General features: G+C 43.8%; 1 protein-coding gene across 2 annotated transcripts in view; it reads left to right on the plus strand.

Annotated features, from left to right (window-relative positions):
* The window catches only part of LOC140398536 (inactive phospholipase C-like protein 2), a 265583-nt gene that overhangs the window by 168235 nt on the left and 82097 nt on the right, over positions 1 to 15251 (plus strand). For both annotated transcript variants that reach the window (XM_072487317.1, XM_072487318.1), the window contains exons 2-3: positions 6883 to 9369; positions 13348 to 13551. In XM_072487317.1, the coding sequence (XP_072343418.1) occupies positions 6883 to 9369; positions 13348 to 13551 (2691 nt within the window). The remainder of the gene's footprint in view (positions 1 to 6882; positions 9370 to 13347; positions 13552 to 15251) is intronic.

Genomic DNA, 15251 nt, shown 5'->3' on the forward strand with positions numbered 1-15251 from the left:
TGAAAATCCTATCTGATATGTCTCCAGAACTCTCTCAGGGGTGAAAAAGGCTATTCTCATATTGAAAAAGAAGGGTTGGCTGTCGTGTATGGAGTACAGACCAGTATGTGTATGGAAGGCATTTTACCATTCTAATGGACCACAAACCCCTTATGGATCTTTTTAAGAAAGACAGGGCTCTTCCGCCAAATGCATCAGCAGGGATTCTGCGTTGGACATTAATTTTATCAGCATACAAGTATACATTTCAACACCAGCCTGGAATGCAGATAGCAAATATGGATGCACTGAGTGACCTATCATTGTCTGGGAGAGTACCACCCGTATTGCAGGAACTTGCAATGGTGCCAAACTTCTTGGATATGTTGCCAGTTTTGGTGCAGCAAATCAAGTATTGGGCCAGCATAGACTAGCTATTGTCCAAAGTAAAGCACAGAATATTAACAAGATGGACCGGTGAGCCAGTGTCTGAAGAGATGAAGCCATATTGTATTCGGAAAGACACATTAAGTTGTGAAGACGGCATCATACTTTGGGGAGTAAGAATAGTCGTTCCTGTACCAGGAAGGGAGTTGCTCTTGGCTGAATTATATAGTGCGCAGCTAGGTGTGTCAAAAATGAAGATGCTCAGATGGAGCTGTGTTTGGTGCTCTTGCATCAATGCTGACATTGAGAGGTTAGTGAAGCACTGCGATTAATGCAAATTCCCTGCTACAGCCTCTTTGCGCCATTGGGAATGGCTGCGTGATCACATTGATTTATCTGGGGCCATTTTTGGGCACAATGGTTTTGCTCCTGATAGATGCTTATTCAAAGTGGGTGGAATGTTCAAAATGAAGTCTGCGATGTCGCATGTCACAGTTGAGAAATTGTGTCAGTGTTTTGCATCCCATGGGATACCTGACATAATCGTGTTGGATAATGGAAAGGCTTTCACGAGTGGTGAATTTCAGAATTTCACCTCTGCAAATGGTATAAAGCATATCCGGACTGCGCCTTGCCACCCAGCATCCAATTAACTGCCTGAAAAAGCAATCCAAATCTCCAAGATGGGTCTTGAAAAGCAATCGGGTGTGAATCTGCAAACTAGAATGTCTTGATTTTTTTCTAGGATACTGGATAACGCCGCATTTTACGACAGGAGTCCGGCTGGCGGGATTATTGATGGGCCAGCACCTTCGGATCAGACTAATCTGGTGTTTCCGAATTTGCCGGGGATGGTAGAGGCCGGTCAGAAGGAAAACCACGATTCAGGCGAAGCAGCAAGGTCTCTTGCACAAGGTGAACCAGTGTATGTCAGAGATTTCCAAAGCAAGACCGCTGTCTTACAAAGTGAATGTACAAGCTATAATTGTCAGGAAACATGTGGACCACTCACACGGACGAGAGTTGTCCCAGCAACCAGTACTACAGCCTGAAATCATATCGCCTGCAGGAAACATTGGTTGTCCAAGTAACGCGTCAACCTGTGACAGGAGATCTGGCCGTCACCACAGAAATGGCTGAGGCCGAGTTGCCCGTACCTGAGGAGATACCAGGTGGAGCAGTTTCTGCAGCAAGTTAGTCAGCAGAATCACCCGCGTTGGTGGAGTCATGCCTCTCTGCCAGAAAGCAGAAACCACCAGAGTGTCTAAATCTATGATGGACTGGCTGAATGGGTTAAGTGTTAAATTTATTGGGGATTGTATAGTTTAACTCTTATCATTTTTATAAAAGGACTTAGAAGGGGAGGGATGTGATGTCTGGCCCCTTTTAAGGGGCGATTGGCCGATAGGGCTCCATGACCTTAAAAAAAAAACAATCCAGGGACCAGGGTCGGGGTTCACCCTAGAAATCCTGGGCTTTTGCCTTCGATAGATTCTGGACGCTGACTGGCAGTCACGGAGCTGCAAGACTCTGTACGATAGTATATTGTTTCATACCCAGTTGGCGAGCCAAAGTTGTTAACGTCAACGATGCTGTTGAGTGGATACGAGGAAATTTACCAGAGTTGCATCTCTTCTGATTATCCGTCATTCAAGAGAAGCTACCACGCACCCATCCCAAGTTTGCCTTTTGCTATCTCCTATTTCATTGTTGTTTACTTTGATGTAACATTCTGAATCTATTTTTTCCCTCCATTATTTTCAATCTTGACTATATAAGTTCACTGCCCCATCTCCTCCTTTCAAGTACACAGTTATCCAATTGGTCATAATATCTCAGTCACCCCCTCACCTGGGGCTCTATCCTTTGAACTGCATCCAATGCCTAAATGTCTCCCTTGTGCATTGGTGACCAGAAATGCAACACCGTATTCAAGATGTGACGTGACGGGAAAACAAAAAATCTGGACGTGTCTTCCTCTAACTTGTACTTCATTGTTTGGATATGTAGTTCAGTATCCCACACCCTTCGCTGCTTGTAGCTCCGCAATGGCTGGACATGTTGAGCATGAATCCATTGAAACATTTCAGGGCAATTGAGGGAACTGTCTCAGCAGCAACCATAAAACATTTAATTTACTCGGGTCAATAGTATTTTCATGTCGTGCCAGTAAAATAGATCTCATCAGGCACGGAGGCAGGAATGCGCAGTTAAAGATTCCAAGAAAGTTAGAAAGTTGATAAATAAATTGGTTGTAAATTTAATATCATGCAGCTGTATTATTTTTGCTTTTGTGCGAATCTTTTGCATCTAATGTAGTGCCTCGTATTTTGAACTTGGATTAACTTGAACTATGCAGCACCCTTTTCCAGCACCTATTTTAAGGGACATATTCGGCATCTCTAGTGTCAAGTGAGTCGTTGCTAATCCTGAGACATGCTATTTTTGCTTAATTATGAAAGCATTTTTATTCATAGGAGACATGGTTCTGTTTGTAGATGCTACATTGAATAAAAAGAGTTGGGGAGGTGGGGCAGGGTCAGGAAGCTTGAATAATAAAGGCCCTTCCCAGAGCGACATGGATAGAGACAGAAACTGACCTCCCATTTGTTGTGGTGATATGACTACTTTGATGGATAAGTTAATATAATTCCTGATCTCTCTGTAATGTTTCATGTGATAAGCTGATTGGCAGATTGGAAATGACCTCCATTACATGATGTGCAAATATGTTGGAGCTTAACACTTTAATTTGGTATCATTGGTTAACCACTTTGATCTGCAGGTTTTGCTATGCTCAACTTAGTCGTAGAGCCATAGAGCTTTGCAGAACGTCGTATCTACGCCGGCCATCAAGCACCTATCTATTCAAATTCCATTTCCCAGCACTTGGCCCGTAGCCTTGTATGCTATTGCCAATCGGCACCGGAGTAATGTCGCCAATTAATAATGATGCTCTTTAGAGTTGCCAGGTAGCAAATGATACCACCACAAGGTTTTACCGGATATCGATCAAAGACCAAACAACCAGTTAGTTAGTTCAAGTTCAATGGTAGTTTATTTACACACAAGTATTACTTCGACATGCAGCATAAAACACTACAAGCTAAATTACACCTAACACAACAACAACAACCTGTACTTAACTTCAGGCACCCGGCTTTATGTAGAGGAACAAGGCCTTTGTTCGGATCTTGCATGGCTGGGTCTGGAGAAGTGACTTTGATTCTGCTGGGCTTATCCGTCTGGTAGCAATCGTTGGTCTTGAACTTGCTTCTGGTCATGATGCTGCAATTGGTTTTAGGCGTAAGCCGGGGCCAAGAGTGACTGAACACATTGCAGTGTCTCCTTTTATCCTTCGGGGGTTTCGTGCTCTTTTGGGCGGTCCATAGGTTTGGACCCAATAATTCGGCAGACTTTGATTACTGCCTTCGATTTTAGCCAATAAAGGGGCGGGTGCCTTGATGGCTGGGCGTGTCCTGAGCAGTCATTGACCTTGCTGTTTGGGCTTCCTGGGTGAAGGGAGTGGCGCCGATGAGTCTGTATCTGATACCCGAGTACAAGTCTTTTGTTCTGGGGAAATGGGGCATTAGAATGCAAATCGGCTGGGGGTTTCGATCGTGTCTGGTTATCTAGTGGCAAATATACACTTAAGCTCTAAGTTCGTCTGGATCCTGCGTTGGCCATATTTCCCGTGGTTCTTTGTAATTGGCCATCCCAGATGGCTACAATGCTATGGCATTTGAAGTGCTCATCTAAATGCTTCTTAAATGTTGTGAGGGCTCCTGCCTCTATCACCCCTTCAGGCAGCGAGTTCCAGATTCCCACCACCCTCTGGGTGAAAAAGGGTTTCTTCAAATCCTCTCTAAATTTCCTGCTCCATACCTTAAATCTATTTCCCCTGGTTATTGACCCCTCTACTGAAGGGAAAAGTTTCTTCCTATCTACCTACCTACGTCCCTCATAATATTGTGTGCTTCTGCAGTTTTTAATTCTAGCCTTGTTCCTTTTATTAACTTCATCTGAAGTAGGTAACTTTTGATCATTTTAAAATGGGTATATAAGCTACAAAATCTTGCTTCCAAAAATAAATCTAACCCCTTTATCTTTTATGTGTCATAAGATGCGAACTTTCTCTTTCACCTCAAACTAAACTCGAGTTTATCATTGGTGCCATCGTCACACAAACTGAAGCCCGATGGGCAGGAATAGCTATAAACACTTATAACGTTTTGTCATAGCCTCTTAACCAGGAAGTCATGTCAAATTGAACAGTGTTCCGTTGATCGAACATAGCAGGTTGACAGGAAAACATCTGGCACCAGTTTGAGCCAGTCTGTTTACAATAATAAACTAAAATACATATCCACTCTAGAGACAATGAGCATATGGATAAGTTGTCATTTGAGCACTCCCAGCTGGGCTCCTAAAGAGAGAAAGAGAGAGAGATGAATTTCAATATTGGCCATCGATTTATTGATCTTCGCACAGCTAATGAATTCATATTGACTGCACCATTGTGAATTCTTGATTTTCATTCCCTGCCCACCCAACCTGGTTTCTACCTTACACAGTGGAGATTGACACCTCGATATGGGGAGGATGTTGGCTACGTCCCTTCGCAAGATCTCATCATGATTCAATCCTTTGGCCCAGTAAGTGGTGCCACAGCCACTGCTGTCTTTGGTCCACATTGAACGATAGGAGCTTCATAAATATGCTACCAGGCCATAATTTCCAATTGCTTTCAATTGGATGACTGATATTAAGAAGTTTGCTTCCGTCAGTTGCTACTTTATTTAACAACTGGAAATTTTCATTGGCTATTTTGAAATCTATCCACGACATGTTCAATAACCTAATAACCCAGGACAAATTTAATTAGTTGATTGCTTTTGATTATGCAAGTTGGATGGCACATTTCTTCACATTATATTTGATTTTAAAAAGCGTCATTGGCCTTGAAGTACTTCGGGCGAAAGGTGATGTGAAAATCCAAAGTTGTGTTCTCTTTGTACACAAAGTTATTTTCCTAATATCGAGTTGTGTGTTTGTAAATAGTAAATTCCTATGCTCCCTCCAATGTTAGGAGATTCTAGAAGCAACGTTAAAACTACTATTAAATTATCACTGAAAAGGAGGAGACTTGTTGAAGCATTTCATCTTGCACTCATCAGGGCATGCAGAAGAATGTCAAATTTCAAAGGGAGCAACACTTCATACGGAGTAAGGAAATGTACTGATTGGTTGTCAAGTGACAATGGTCAAGTCATTGCCATAGAGAATGAACCCAGCAAAATATTGACCCCCACCTTCCAGGCTTTTTGTTTAATTCTGAAAAGATGCAATGCCTGGACAAGGTGCAATGCCTGGACAAGTCATTTTTGCCTGCAGAGGCCAGATGAGTATTTGTAGCCTCCTAGCAAGCATAAGTGAGCGGCATTGCGAGCCTGACAAATCTGGAGTGCAAGATGAAAAACTTTGACTGCATGTCTCTTTCCCCAGCAAGTTCTGTACTACCAAACAACTATATTAGATTATCGTTTCAGTATGGATGCTGCTGCTCTCCAATTTTAGTGTAAGTTATTTATCTTAAAGTTTATCATAGAGTTGGTGATAGATTTATCAGCAGACTGCTCATCTGTTCCCATTAGCTCCTGTAACTATTTCATACAAACCAGATCAAAAGATATTGATAACTTGCAAGAGTTGAACTTGCATGGACTTATCTTGCCATCAGCCCACAAGCAACTGAAGTAATTGGCTCACACAAGTAGCTGAAGATCTACAGAAGGGTAAATCTGGGTGAAAATGGTTAGGTTTGTTAAAGATGTCTTCACGGATATAAAAACGGGATACTGTTCGAATATGTCCTCCTTTTTTCCCTTGTGACATTTTGAGAGCGGCTATTCTTGTGAAAGCAATTTTAAGACCATTAAGTGGTTGGGGCAGTTGCTGTATGTTTTGAAAACTGCAAATGGTATTTAAGGTCTTGGAACTTCACAGAAAGACACAAAATTTGTGTTTTCTTGTCCGTCTGCTGCATGTGCAATTTTGCAGAAGTAGTTTGAGTGAGTAATGGATTGGGGCAGGCCACACTGGGGTTTCACCGACACCTATTAGAATCTGTTTTTTATTCAATAATTATTACAAATGATTTTCAATTTTCTGCAGGGAATCTGCTTTGGGTTAGATGTGAATGTCAGCTTGATGACAAATAGCATTTGACAAAATGGAACTGTAAAGCCATAGCTTTTCAGAATGAGCCCGTCAAAAATGTATTACAATGGCAAAATGTATCTTGGAGTTCAGCCACAATATATAATACCATCTGCCCCTATATGCTGGCTCTAAGAGGGAGGGAGGTAGGGATGAGGAGAGTCAATGATGGTGGTGAGTAAAGTTATACCCTTTAACTCCTTCAGTGCAACCATCATATTGAACTCCTATTGGAGCATCTGTTAACCAGTTGCTTTGTCAGCTCTTGTTTTAACTTGAATTTTTTGGTTGTTTCAGGATGGGTCACGGCAAAGGCGGGACAGGAAGAAGACCGTCTCCTTCAGCAGTATGCCCAACGACCGGAAAATCAACAGTGCCGCCGCCTGCATTTCCTTCATGCAGGAGGGATGTGAGATGAAAAAAGTTCGCTCCAACTGCAGAGTGTACAACCGTTACTTTATCCTTGGCTCTGACATGAGGTCCCTGAGATGGGAGCCATCTAAAAAAGACTCCGAAAAGGCAAAAATTGAAATAAAATCCATCAAAGAGGTAAGATTGGGAAAGAAGACAGCCGTGCTTCGCAGCAACGGGATATCAGACCAATTTTCAGATGAATGTGTTTTTTCAATAATATACGGGGATAACTATGAGTCGTTGGACTTGGTGGCCAGTTCTGCTGATATTGTGAACACCTGGGTTATGGGACTGAGGTACCTGGTTTCATATGGAAAGCAGACGCTTCACATGATAGAGTCAAACCAAAACAGCGAGCGCTCTTCATGGTTGGAATCTGTATTTCATGCTGCAGATGTAGAAAAAGAGGGCCACATTCCCTTGGCCAGGGCTGTCCAACTAATCAAGGGCCTGAGCCCAGGTATGAAGACCACGAAAGCTGAACTTAAATTCAAAGAATTGCAGAAAGCAAAAGACCAACTTGGGACAGAGGTTACATTGGAGATCTTCACTGAGGCTTACTGTGAGCTCTGCACACGACCGGAAGTATTTTTTCTGCTCGTACAGTTTTCCAGCAATAAGGAATATCTCGATTGCAAGGACTTTATGTTATTCCTGGATGCAGAACAGGGGGTGGAGGGTGTCACGGAAGATGCCTGTTTGGAAATCATTCGCAAGTATGAGCCATCACAGCAAGGTCAGGAAAAGGGTTTCCTCTCCATCGATGGCTTCACCAATTATCTCCTCTCACTCGATTGTCATATATTTGATCTACAACATGAAAATGTGTGTCAGGATATGACTCAGCCTTTGTCGCATTACTACATTAATGCATCCCATAATGCTTGTCGGTTGGAGGACCATTTCTGGGGCTCTTCAGATATTAATGGGTACATCCGAGCTCTGAAGATGGGTTGTCGAAGTATTGAACTTGTGGTTTGGGATGGTCCGGATAATGAGCCTTCAATTTATGTTGGTCGTTTGATGACAACGCAGATAGCTTTCCGGAGTGTTCTCGATGTAGTAAATAAGTATGCTTTTGTGGCTTCTGAGCATCCATTGATTCTTTGCTTGATCACCCATTGTTCAGTTAAGCAGCAGAAAGTGATGGCTCAGCACCTGAAGAAGATTCTGGGCGATAGATTGCACACGGATACCCCGGATCCAGAGGAGAACTACCTGCCGTCACCTGAACAATTCAAAGGGAAGATTCTTCTGAAAGGTAAAAAGTTACCTGGGAATTGTTATGATTCTGAAGGAGATGTCAGTGATGAAGATGAAGGAACTGAAATGTGCCAAAGGAAGGGCAAAAATAAAGTTGACCAACTGAACACAGTCACGGAGAAGAAACTAAGGCTTTCCAAGGAACTGTCTGACTTGGTGAGCTTCGGGAAATCCGTGCAGTTCAAGGACTTTGAAGTTTCCAAAACAAAACAGAAATATTGGGAAATTTGTTCATTTAATGAGATAGTGGCAAGAAGATTTGCCAATGAATATCCAGAGGACTTTGTAATTTATAACAAGAAGTTCTTGTCCAGGGTGTATCCAAGCCCGATGCGAATTGATGCCAGTAACATGAATCCTCAGGACTTTTGGAAATGTGGCTGCCAAATAGTAGCCATGAACTATCAGACTCCTGGGCTAATGATGGATCTCAATATTGGCTGGTTTCGTCAGAATGGAAACTGCGGGTATGTTCTTCGTCCTGCTATTATGAGGGAAGAGGTATCGTACTTCAGTGCTAACGCAAAGGACTCACTACCTGGGGTTTCAGCACAGTTGCTTCACATCAAAATCATCAGCGGTCAAAATCTGCCGAAACCCAAAGGTTCCGCGGCCAAGGGTGATGTTGTGGAACCGTATGTCTATGTGGAGATTCATGGCATACCAGCTGACTGTACAGAACAAAGGACTAAGACAGTGACTCAAAACGAGGACAACCCCATCTTTGATGAAAGCTTTGAATTTCAGATTAATTTACCTGAGCTCGCATTGCTGCGATTTGTCGTTTTAGATGATGACTACATTGGAGATGAGTTCATTGCACAGTACACTATTCCTTTTGAATGCCTGCAGGCGGGATATAGGCATGTGCCCCTGCAGTCTTTGACGGGCGAATTTCTGCCGCACAGCACATTATTCATACACGTGGCCATCACCAATCGCCGAGGTGGAGGGAAATCCCATAAAAGGGGGATTTCTGTTCGCAAAGGTAAAAAAGCTAGAGAGTACACTTCAACCAAAACTATAGGGATCAAAGTTATCGATGAAGTTTTTCGAGCAGCCACTCAACCTTTACGCGAAGCAACGGATTTACGAGAAAATGTACAGGTACTGTTGGTTACGTTCTTTGCACCACTAGTCTTTCCTCTTATTTTCCCTCACATTTTCCTCTTTTCTTCTCTTAAACCCATCCTCTTGCCACATCACAAGATAATTACGAGTGATAGAAGGTCATTCAGTCCAGTTTAGTTTCTCCATCCACAAAGCCGCTAAGGACCCTCTCGTGCAGCCTTCCGTTCTTAAGTGATTTCAAGCATTCCCTGTCCGCTAGATTCGAAAATCCACCCCGCCTGTCAGTCACTCCTTGTGTAAAGAATTTCCTGATAGCAAAAGTGAACTTCATCCCTTCCTTTCAGTCTGTGTGCCCTGATGCTATTCTCATCATTTAAAGTGACTTTACAGACTTGCGTTTCCTGTTTTACCTTTTATAAACTTTTATGAAATCAAATTCCGGGGGTGGGATTATCTGCGCACCCTGCTGCACGTTTAGACGTAGGGGTGGAGACGGCCTGCCATTGGCCGGCAGCGGGATCTTCAGGGCCCACCATTGTCGATGGGGTTTCCTGTCGGCTGCACCCCTCGCCACTGGGAGTGCGCCAATGGCGGAACTGGAAGATCCCGCTGGCGTGAACGGCCAGAAAATTCCAGCTCCGGTGTTTACTTTCTAAGTTGAAAAACCTAACCTTCTCCAGTCTTTCTTACTTAAAGGTTGACCTGATAAGCGTGCAGTTTCATGAATATGGTGACCCTCTAGTTTGTCATCCAAGTGGCCATTTTTTTAATGAGTTTGTGAACTGAGTTCCCCAAGTTCCCTGAGGGGGAAAGATTGTAATTGAGGGGCACAGTAGAAGGGGTGGCTGGATAATGCTCGGCTACGGGAATCTTGGTTGGTTTTTCTTTCCCACTCCCTCTCCACTCCCAAGTAGGAGCCCAAAGGCCAGCTTCTTGGCCCCCACTGCTGCTAAATGAACAGAATTTAATTTCCCGCCACACCTCTGCACAGCACCGGGCCTCGGCCTGCTCATTGTCGGGGGGGGGGGGGCTAGTGGTGTAGTCCTATTGACAGGGGGAGGAGAAATGTGACTGAGCAAGACACGTGCAGACACCCGATACCTTTCAACCGTGGGTGTTGCATGGCCCAGGGTAAAAATACATCAAAGGTATAAAATGGCACAAGGCCCTTCAAAGGAGAGTAAGCAACCAGAGTTTGGCACTGAACCACATAAGATATTAAGACAGACGACCATAACTCGGTTAAAGAGGTAGGTTTTTATGAACATGCTGAAGGAAAGGGTGGTTGAGTGTAATGTTCTTGTCGGATGGCCTTATTTATTACAAGAACACTTGTAGTTAACGTTATAAATGATTTGTTAACTTTAACTGTGGGTAAGCTATATACAAAATAATGGATTGATAACAGCAAAACCATGCACAAGCGGGGCGGCATGTGGTGCAGTGGTTAGCACTGGGACTATGGCGCTGAGGACCAGAGTTCGAATCCCGGCCCTGGGTCACTGTCCGTGTGGAGTTAGCACATTCTCCCCGTATCATAGATTATCATAGAATTTACAGTGCAGAAGGAGGCCATTTGGCCCATCGAGTCTGCACCGGCTCTTGGAAAGAACACCTTACCCAAGGTCCACACCTCCACCCTATCCCCATAACCCAGTAACCCCACCCAACACTAAGGGCAATTTTGGACACTGAGGGGCAATTTAGCATGGCCAATCCACCTAACCTGCACATCTTTGGACTGTGGGAGGAAACCGGAGCACCCGGAGGAAACCCACGCACACACGGGGAGGATGTGCAGACTCCGCACAGACAGTGACCCAAGCCGGAATCGAACCTGGGACCCTGGAGCTGTGAAGCAATTGTGCTATCCACAATGCTACCGTGCTGCCCCGTGGGTTTCACCCCCACAACCCAAAGCTGTGCTGATTAGGTGGATTGGCCATGCTAAATTGCCCCTTAATTGGAAAAAAAAATAATTGGGTACTCTAAATTTGTTTTAAAAAATGAATGAAAAAAAATCATGCACAAGCAACCTCTCTTTTTCAGCTCTCCAGTCAGTCTGGGGGAGGGGGGGGTTCAGCTGACTTTAACATTCATCTATATACTAGTGAGACTCTTAGTGGTCAGTTGGTCAATTACAACACAACCACGCTATCATAGAGGCTGAGCTGAGATTAAGGAAGGGAATTCTATGCAGCTCCCACTCACCCCACGAGGTGGGCTTTCCCGCTCCGAATACCGCGAGCAGTGGAATCATCTGGTCCCTTTGAAGTCTATGGGTTTTGCATGGTCCACCTGCCACGAAGGGTCAACTTTGGTGGGACTGGAAAATCCTGGTCTATGATCGAGCGATTGAAATTAGGAACACTCCAGGAAGGAGCTCAGAGATGTAGGAGGGTTGTGGGGCTGGAGAAGGTGATAGACATAGGAAGACCTCAGGCCATGGAGGGACGTGGAAATAGAACTGGTAACAGGGCAAGTTTTCTTTACTCTTTCAAGGGATGTGGCAGTTTCTCTTGAACGGAGTGGTTTGTTGGACCATTTGGCAGAACAGTTAAGTGTCAACCGCATTGCTGTGGATATGGGGTCACACGGAGAGCAAGCAAAGATGGCAGATTTATTTCCTTAAAGGACCTGTGTGAACTAGATAGATTTGTACAACAATTATATAATGATAATCATCATGGTTGCCGTTACTGAGACCAGCTTTATATTGCTGTGTTGCTAATTGAATATAAATTCCACCAGCTGCCATGGTGGGCATTGATCCCATGCCCACAGAACATTAGCCTGAGCCTCTGGATTACAAATGAGTGACATTACCACTACAGCACCATCTCCCCCCAAGTTAGGGCATGTGCACTTGAGTTATGGGTGAACCCATGTTTATGGAAGATGAAAGATATTAAGCTGGGAGAGCATTGGAATAGGCAAGTCTAGAGATTAAAGGTGTGGAAGATATTTTCAGCAGCAGGTGAGTGGAGGCAAGGGTGGAAATTGGTGATGCGACAAAGATGGCACTAATTTGTCTCCCTGAGGTAGTTGGCAGCTCATCTCCTGGTCAAGGATGACAACAAGACTATGATCAGTCTAGTCCAGCCTCTGAAAGTTGCCAGGGAGTGCGATATAGAATTGGTGGATAGGGAATCAATAAGGGCTGAAGTTAATTCCACAAATTTTAACTCTCTCACTTAGACAAGAGTTAAAATTGGGCACAATGGCTTCAGTTCTCCCAATGTTTGTGAGGAAATGTCTGCTCATCCAATATTGTGCTAAATGTCAGAAAAGCATTGTGACAAATGAAGACATTCGGGAAAGGTGATGCTGAGGTAGAACTGGGTGTCATCCAATGTACGTGTGAAATCTCGCGTCTTTTTGAATGATGCCACAGGGGGGCTGCTGTTGATAAATAGGAGGGGTGATGCGCGCAAGGATGGATCCCTGGGGTATACCAGAGGGCTAATACTGTCAATGGTGTGAAAATTGCTAGACTTCTGCTTGATGGGACAGCAGTGGCATTCTTTATCTGGGGCCGAAACAAAACTGAATGAAGAGATGGAGATTCGCTGCTGAATTATGCTAACCGTTCCCCTTAGAGTTTGATATATCTAATATATAAGATGACATTCACTACCCACAGCATTGTAATTTACAGAAACCTCCAACCCGGGTCCTGCAAATGTTATAACATTTCTCTAAACTGGAAATGAGTGTTAGAACCTCCGATAATAATATTGTCAGCTTATGCAGTTCGGAATCTCAGCAGGTTAGTGCGTAAGTAGAATTTGTGAAGAAATCCAATTTTTGGATATTTGTAGGGAATAACTCCTGGAATCAGATTTCATGTAATTTCCAAAATGAATTTTTGTTCTTCCATTATACAATTTTCAATTATTAATGTATTATAAAGGGCTCGGGCTTGAATAATGCAGCCAATTTTGTTATCGGCGTTCAAAATGTATAAAGCTGGTGCTGCAATATATTTTATGGATGGACTTATATTTCACACAGAATGCCATGGTCTCGTTTAAAGAATTGTGTGGTCTGACCCCTGCGGCAAACATGAAGCAGTGCATTTTGACCTTGTCGTCGTGGTTACTGAACAGTGACAACACGGTGTTGGTGACACTGAACCTCAGCGAAGAGTATCCCTCCATGGAGGCGCAGGGTCCAGTTCCCGATCTGCTCAAGAAGGTTCTTGCGGCCTATGATACAGTGAGTCCATTCATTCAGTCTTGCCTTTTGCTCAGAGTATGAATGATGTTCATCCAGTTTCTTAAGGGTACAATTCCACAGCACACATCCTGCACACGTTTCCATTGAATTAGCAATCAGTGTTCTGAGGTGCAATGGGGTGGGGGGTGGGGGGGGGGGGGGGGGGGCGGGGGGGGAACAGAAGAATCCACACCGCACCAATAGAGTCTCTTCTACTGATGTTGAGGTGAAGACACATTGGACCAGATTTTAACTCTCTCTGAAACCACTCACTTGCATCGAGGTAAAGCTCGTAGCCATTGTTGAGGCTGAGGAAGCGGTATTGTTATAATCTGCCTGCATTCTATTGGCTGGGGACAATTGGTTATCCCATGATTTATTTTTGGAAGTATGAGCTCCCGCAATGAGAGGGCGGGACAATCACTAGTAGTTGCAGCTGTATAAATCGAGCTGGCCATTGTGGTATGGACTAGAGAAGGAAGCAGTGGGGAACTATTGCTGCTGTGTACATATTGTAAATAAAGTTACTTTCCGTTTGACTTTACGAACTCGTGCTGGATTCTTCGTGGCCTTCACAAAAGATATCTTGTGTTTTACTGACGTGAGATGGCATTGTGCCAGACTATAGAGTTAAAAGGTCTTTCATCCCCCAGCTCTGAACACTCTTTTATAGTGGCAAGCGTTAAAATAAAATAAAGATAATTTGGAAAATTAAAGTTCTAGGACATGCAGAGCTACTTCGACATTGGTGTAGTTCACATTAAAATAGCCAAACTTTCATGCATTAGCCATATTTGAAGTTGATAAGTTAATTAACAACTATATACAACTCAGTATTTTGTTTTCAGAGTATATGATATAATTAAAAGGTATTACAACATAAAGCCACAATGACTGACAGCACAGTGGTTAGCACTGCTGTCTTTTAGCGCCAGGAATTTGGGTTCGATTCCGACCTCAGGTGACTGTGGAGTTTGCACATTCTTCCCGTGTCTGTGTGGGTTTTGTCCAGGTGCTCTGGTTTCCTCCCACAGTCCAAAGATGTGCATGTTAGGTGGATTAGCCATGTTAAATTGCCCCTTGGTGTCCAAAGGGTTAGGTGGGATTATGGAGATAGTGCCTATGTAGGGTTCTCTTTCAGAGGGTCGGTGCAGACTTGATAGACTGAATGGCCTCCGTCTCCACTTTAGGGATTCTATGACTGATGAGTGAGCTCTCAAGTCAATTGCTGAGGTTCATTATACAGCACGTGAGTATACTCCGAAATCTCAGTAAAATATAGCAATATGGACAGAAACCACTGCAGAACTTCACACAATTAAGCGTAACACTGCTGATTTCTTATGTGTGAAGACTTTATGGGACACTTTCACGGACATGTGAGATGAATGGTGGTTTTAACTATCGAAGTGACAGCAATTGGCGTTTAAAAATTCTCTCTCTGAGAAAGATATATTAGGTGTTATGTTCAATATAATACATGTACAAATAACGGCAACACGGTAGCATTGTGGATAGCACAATTGCTTCACAGTTCCAGGGTCCCAGGTTCGATTCCGGCTTGGGTCACTGTCTGTGCGGAGTTTGCACATTCTCCCCGTGTGTGCGTGGGTTTCCTCCGGGTGCTCCGGTTTCCTCCTACAGTCCAAAGATGTGCAGGTTAGGTGGATTGGCCATGATAAATTGCCCTTAGTGTTCAA

Source organism: Scyliorhinus torazame, chromosome 21, assembly GCF_047496885.1.
Source record: "Scyliorhinus torazame isolate Kashiwa2021f chromosome 21, sScyTor2.1, whole genome shotgun sequence".
Taxonomy (NCBI): Eukaryota; Metazoa; Chordata; class Chondrichthyes; order Carcharhiniformes; family Scyliorhinidae; genus Scyliorhinus; species Scyliorhinus torazame.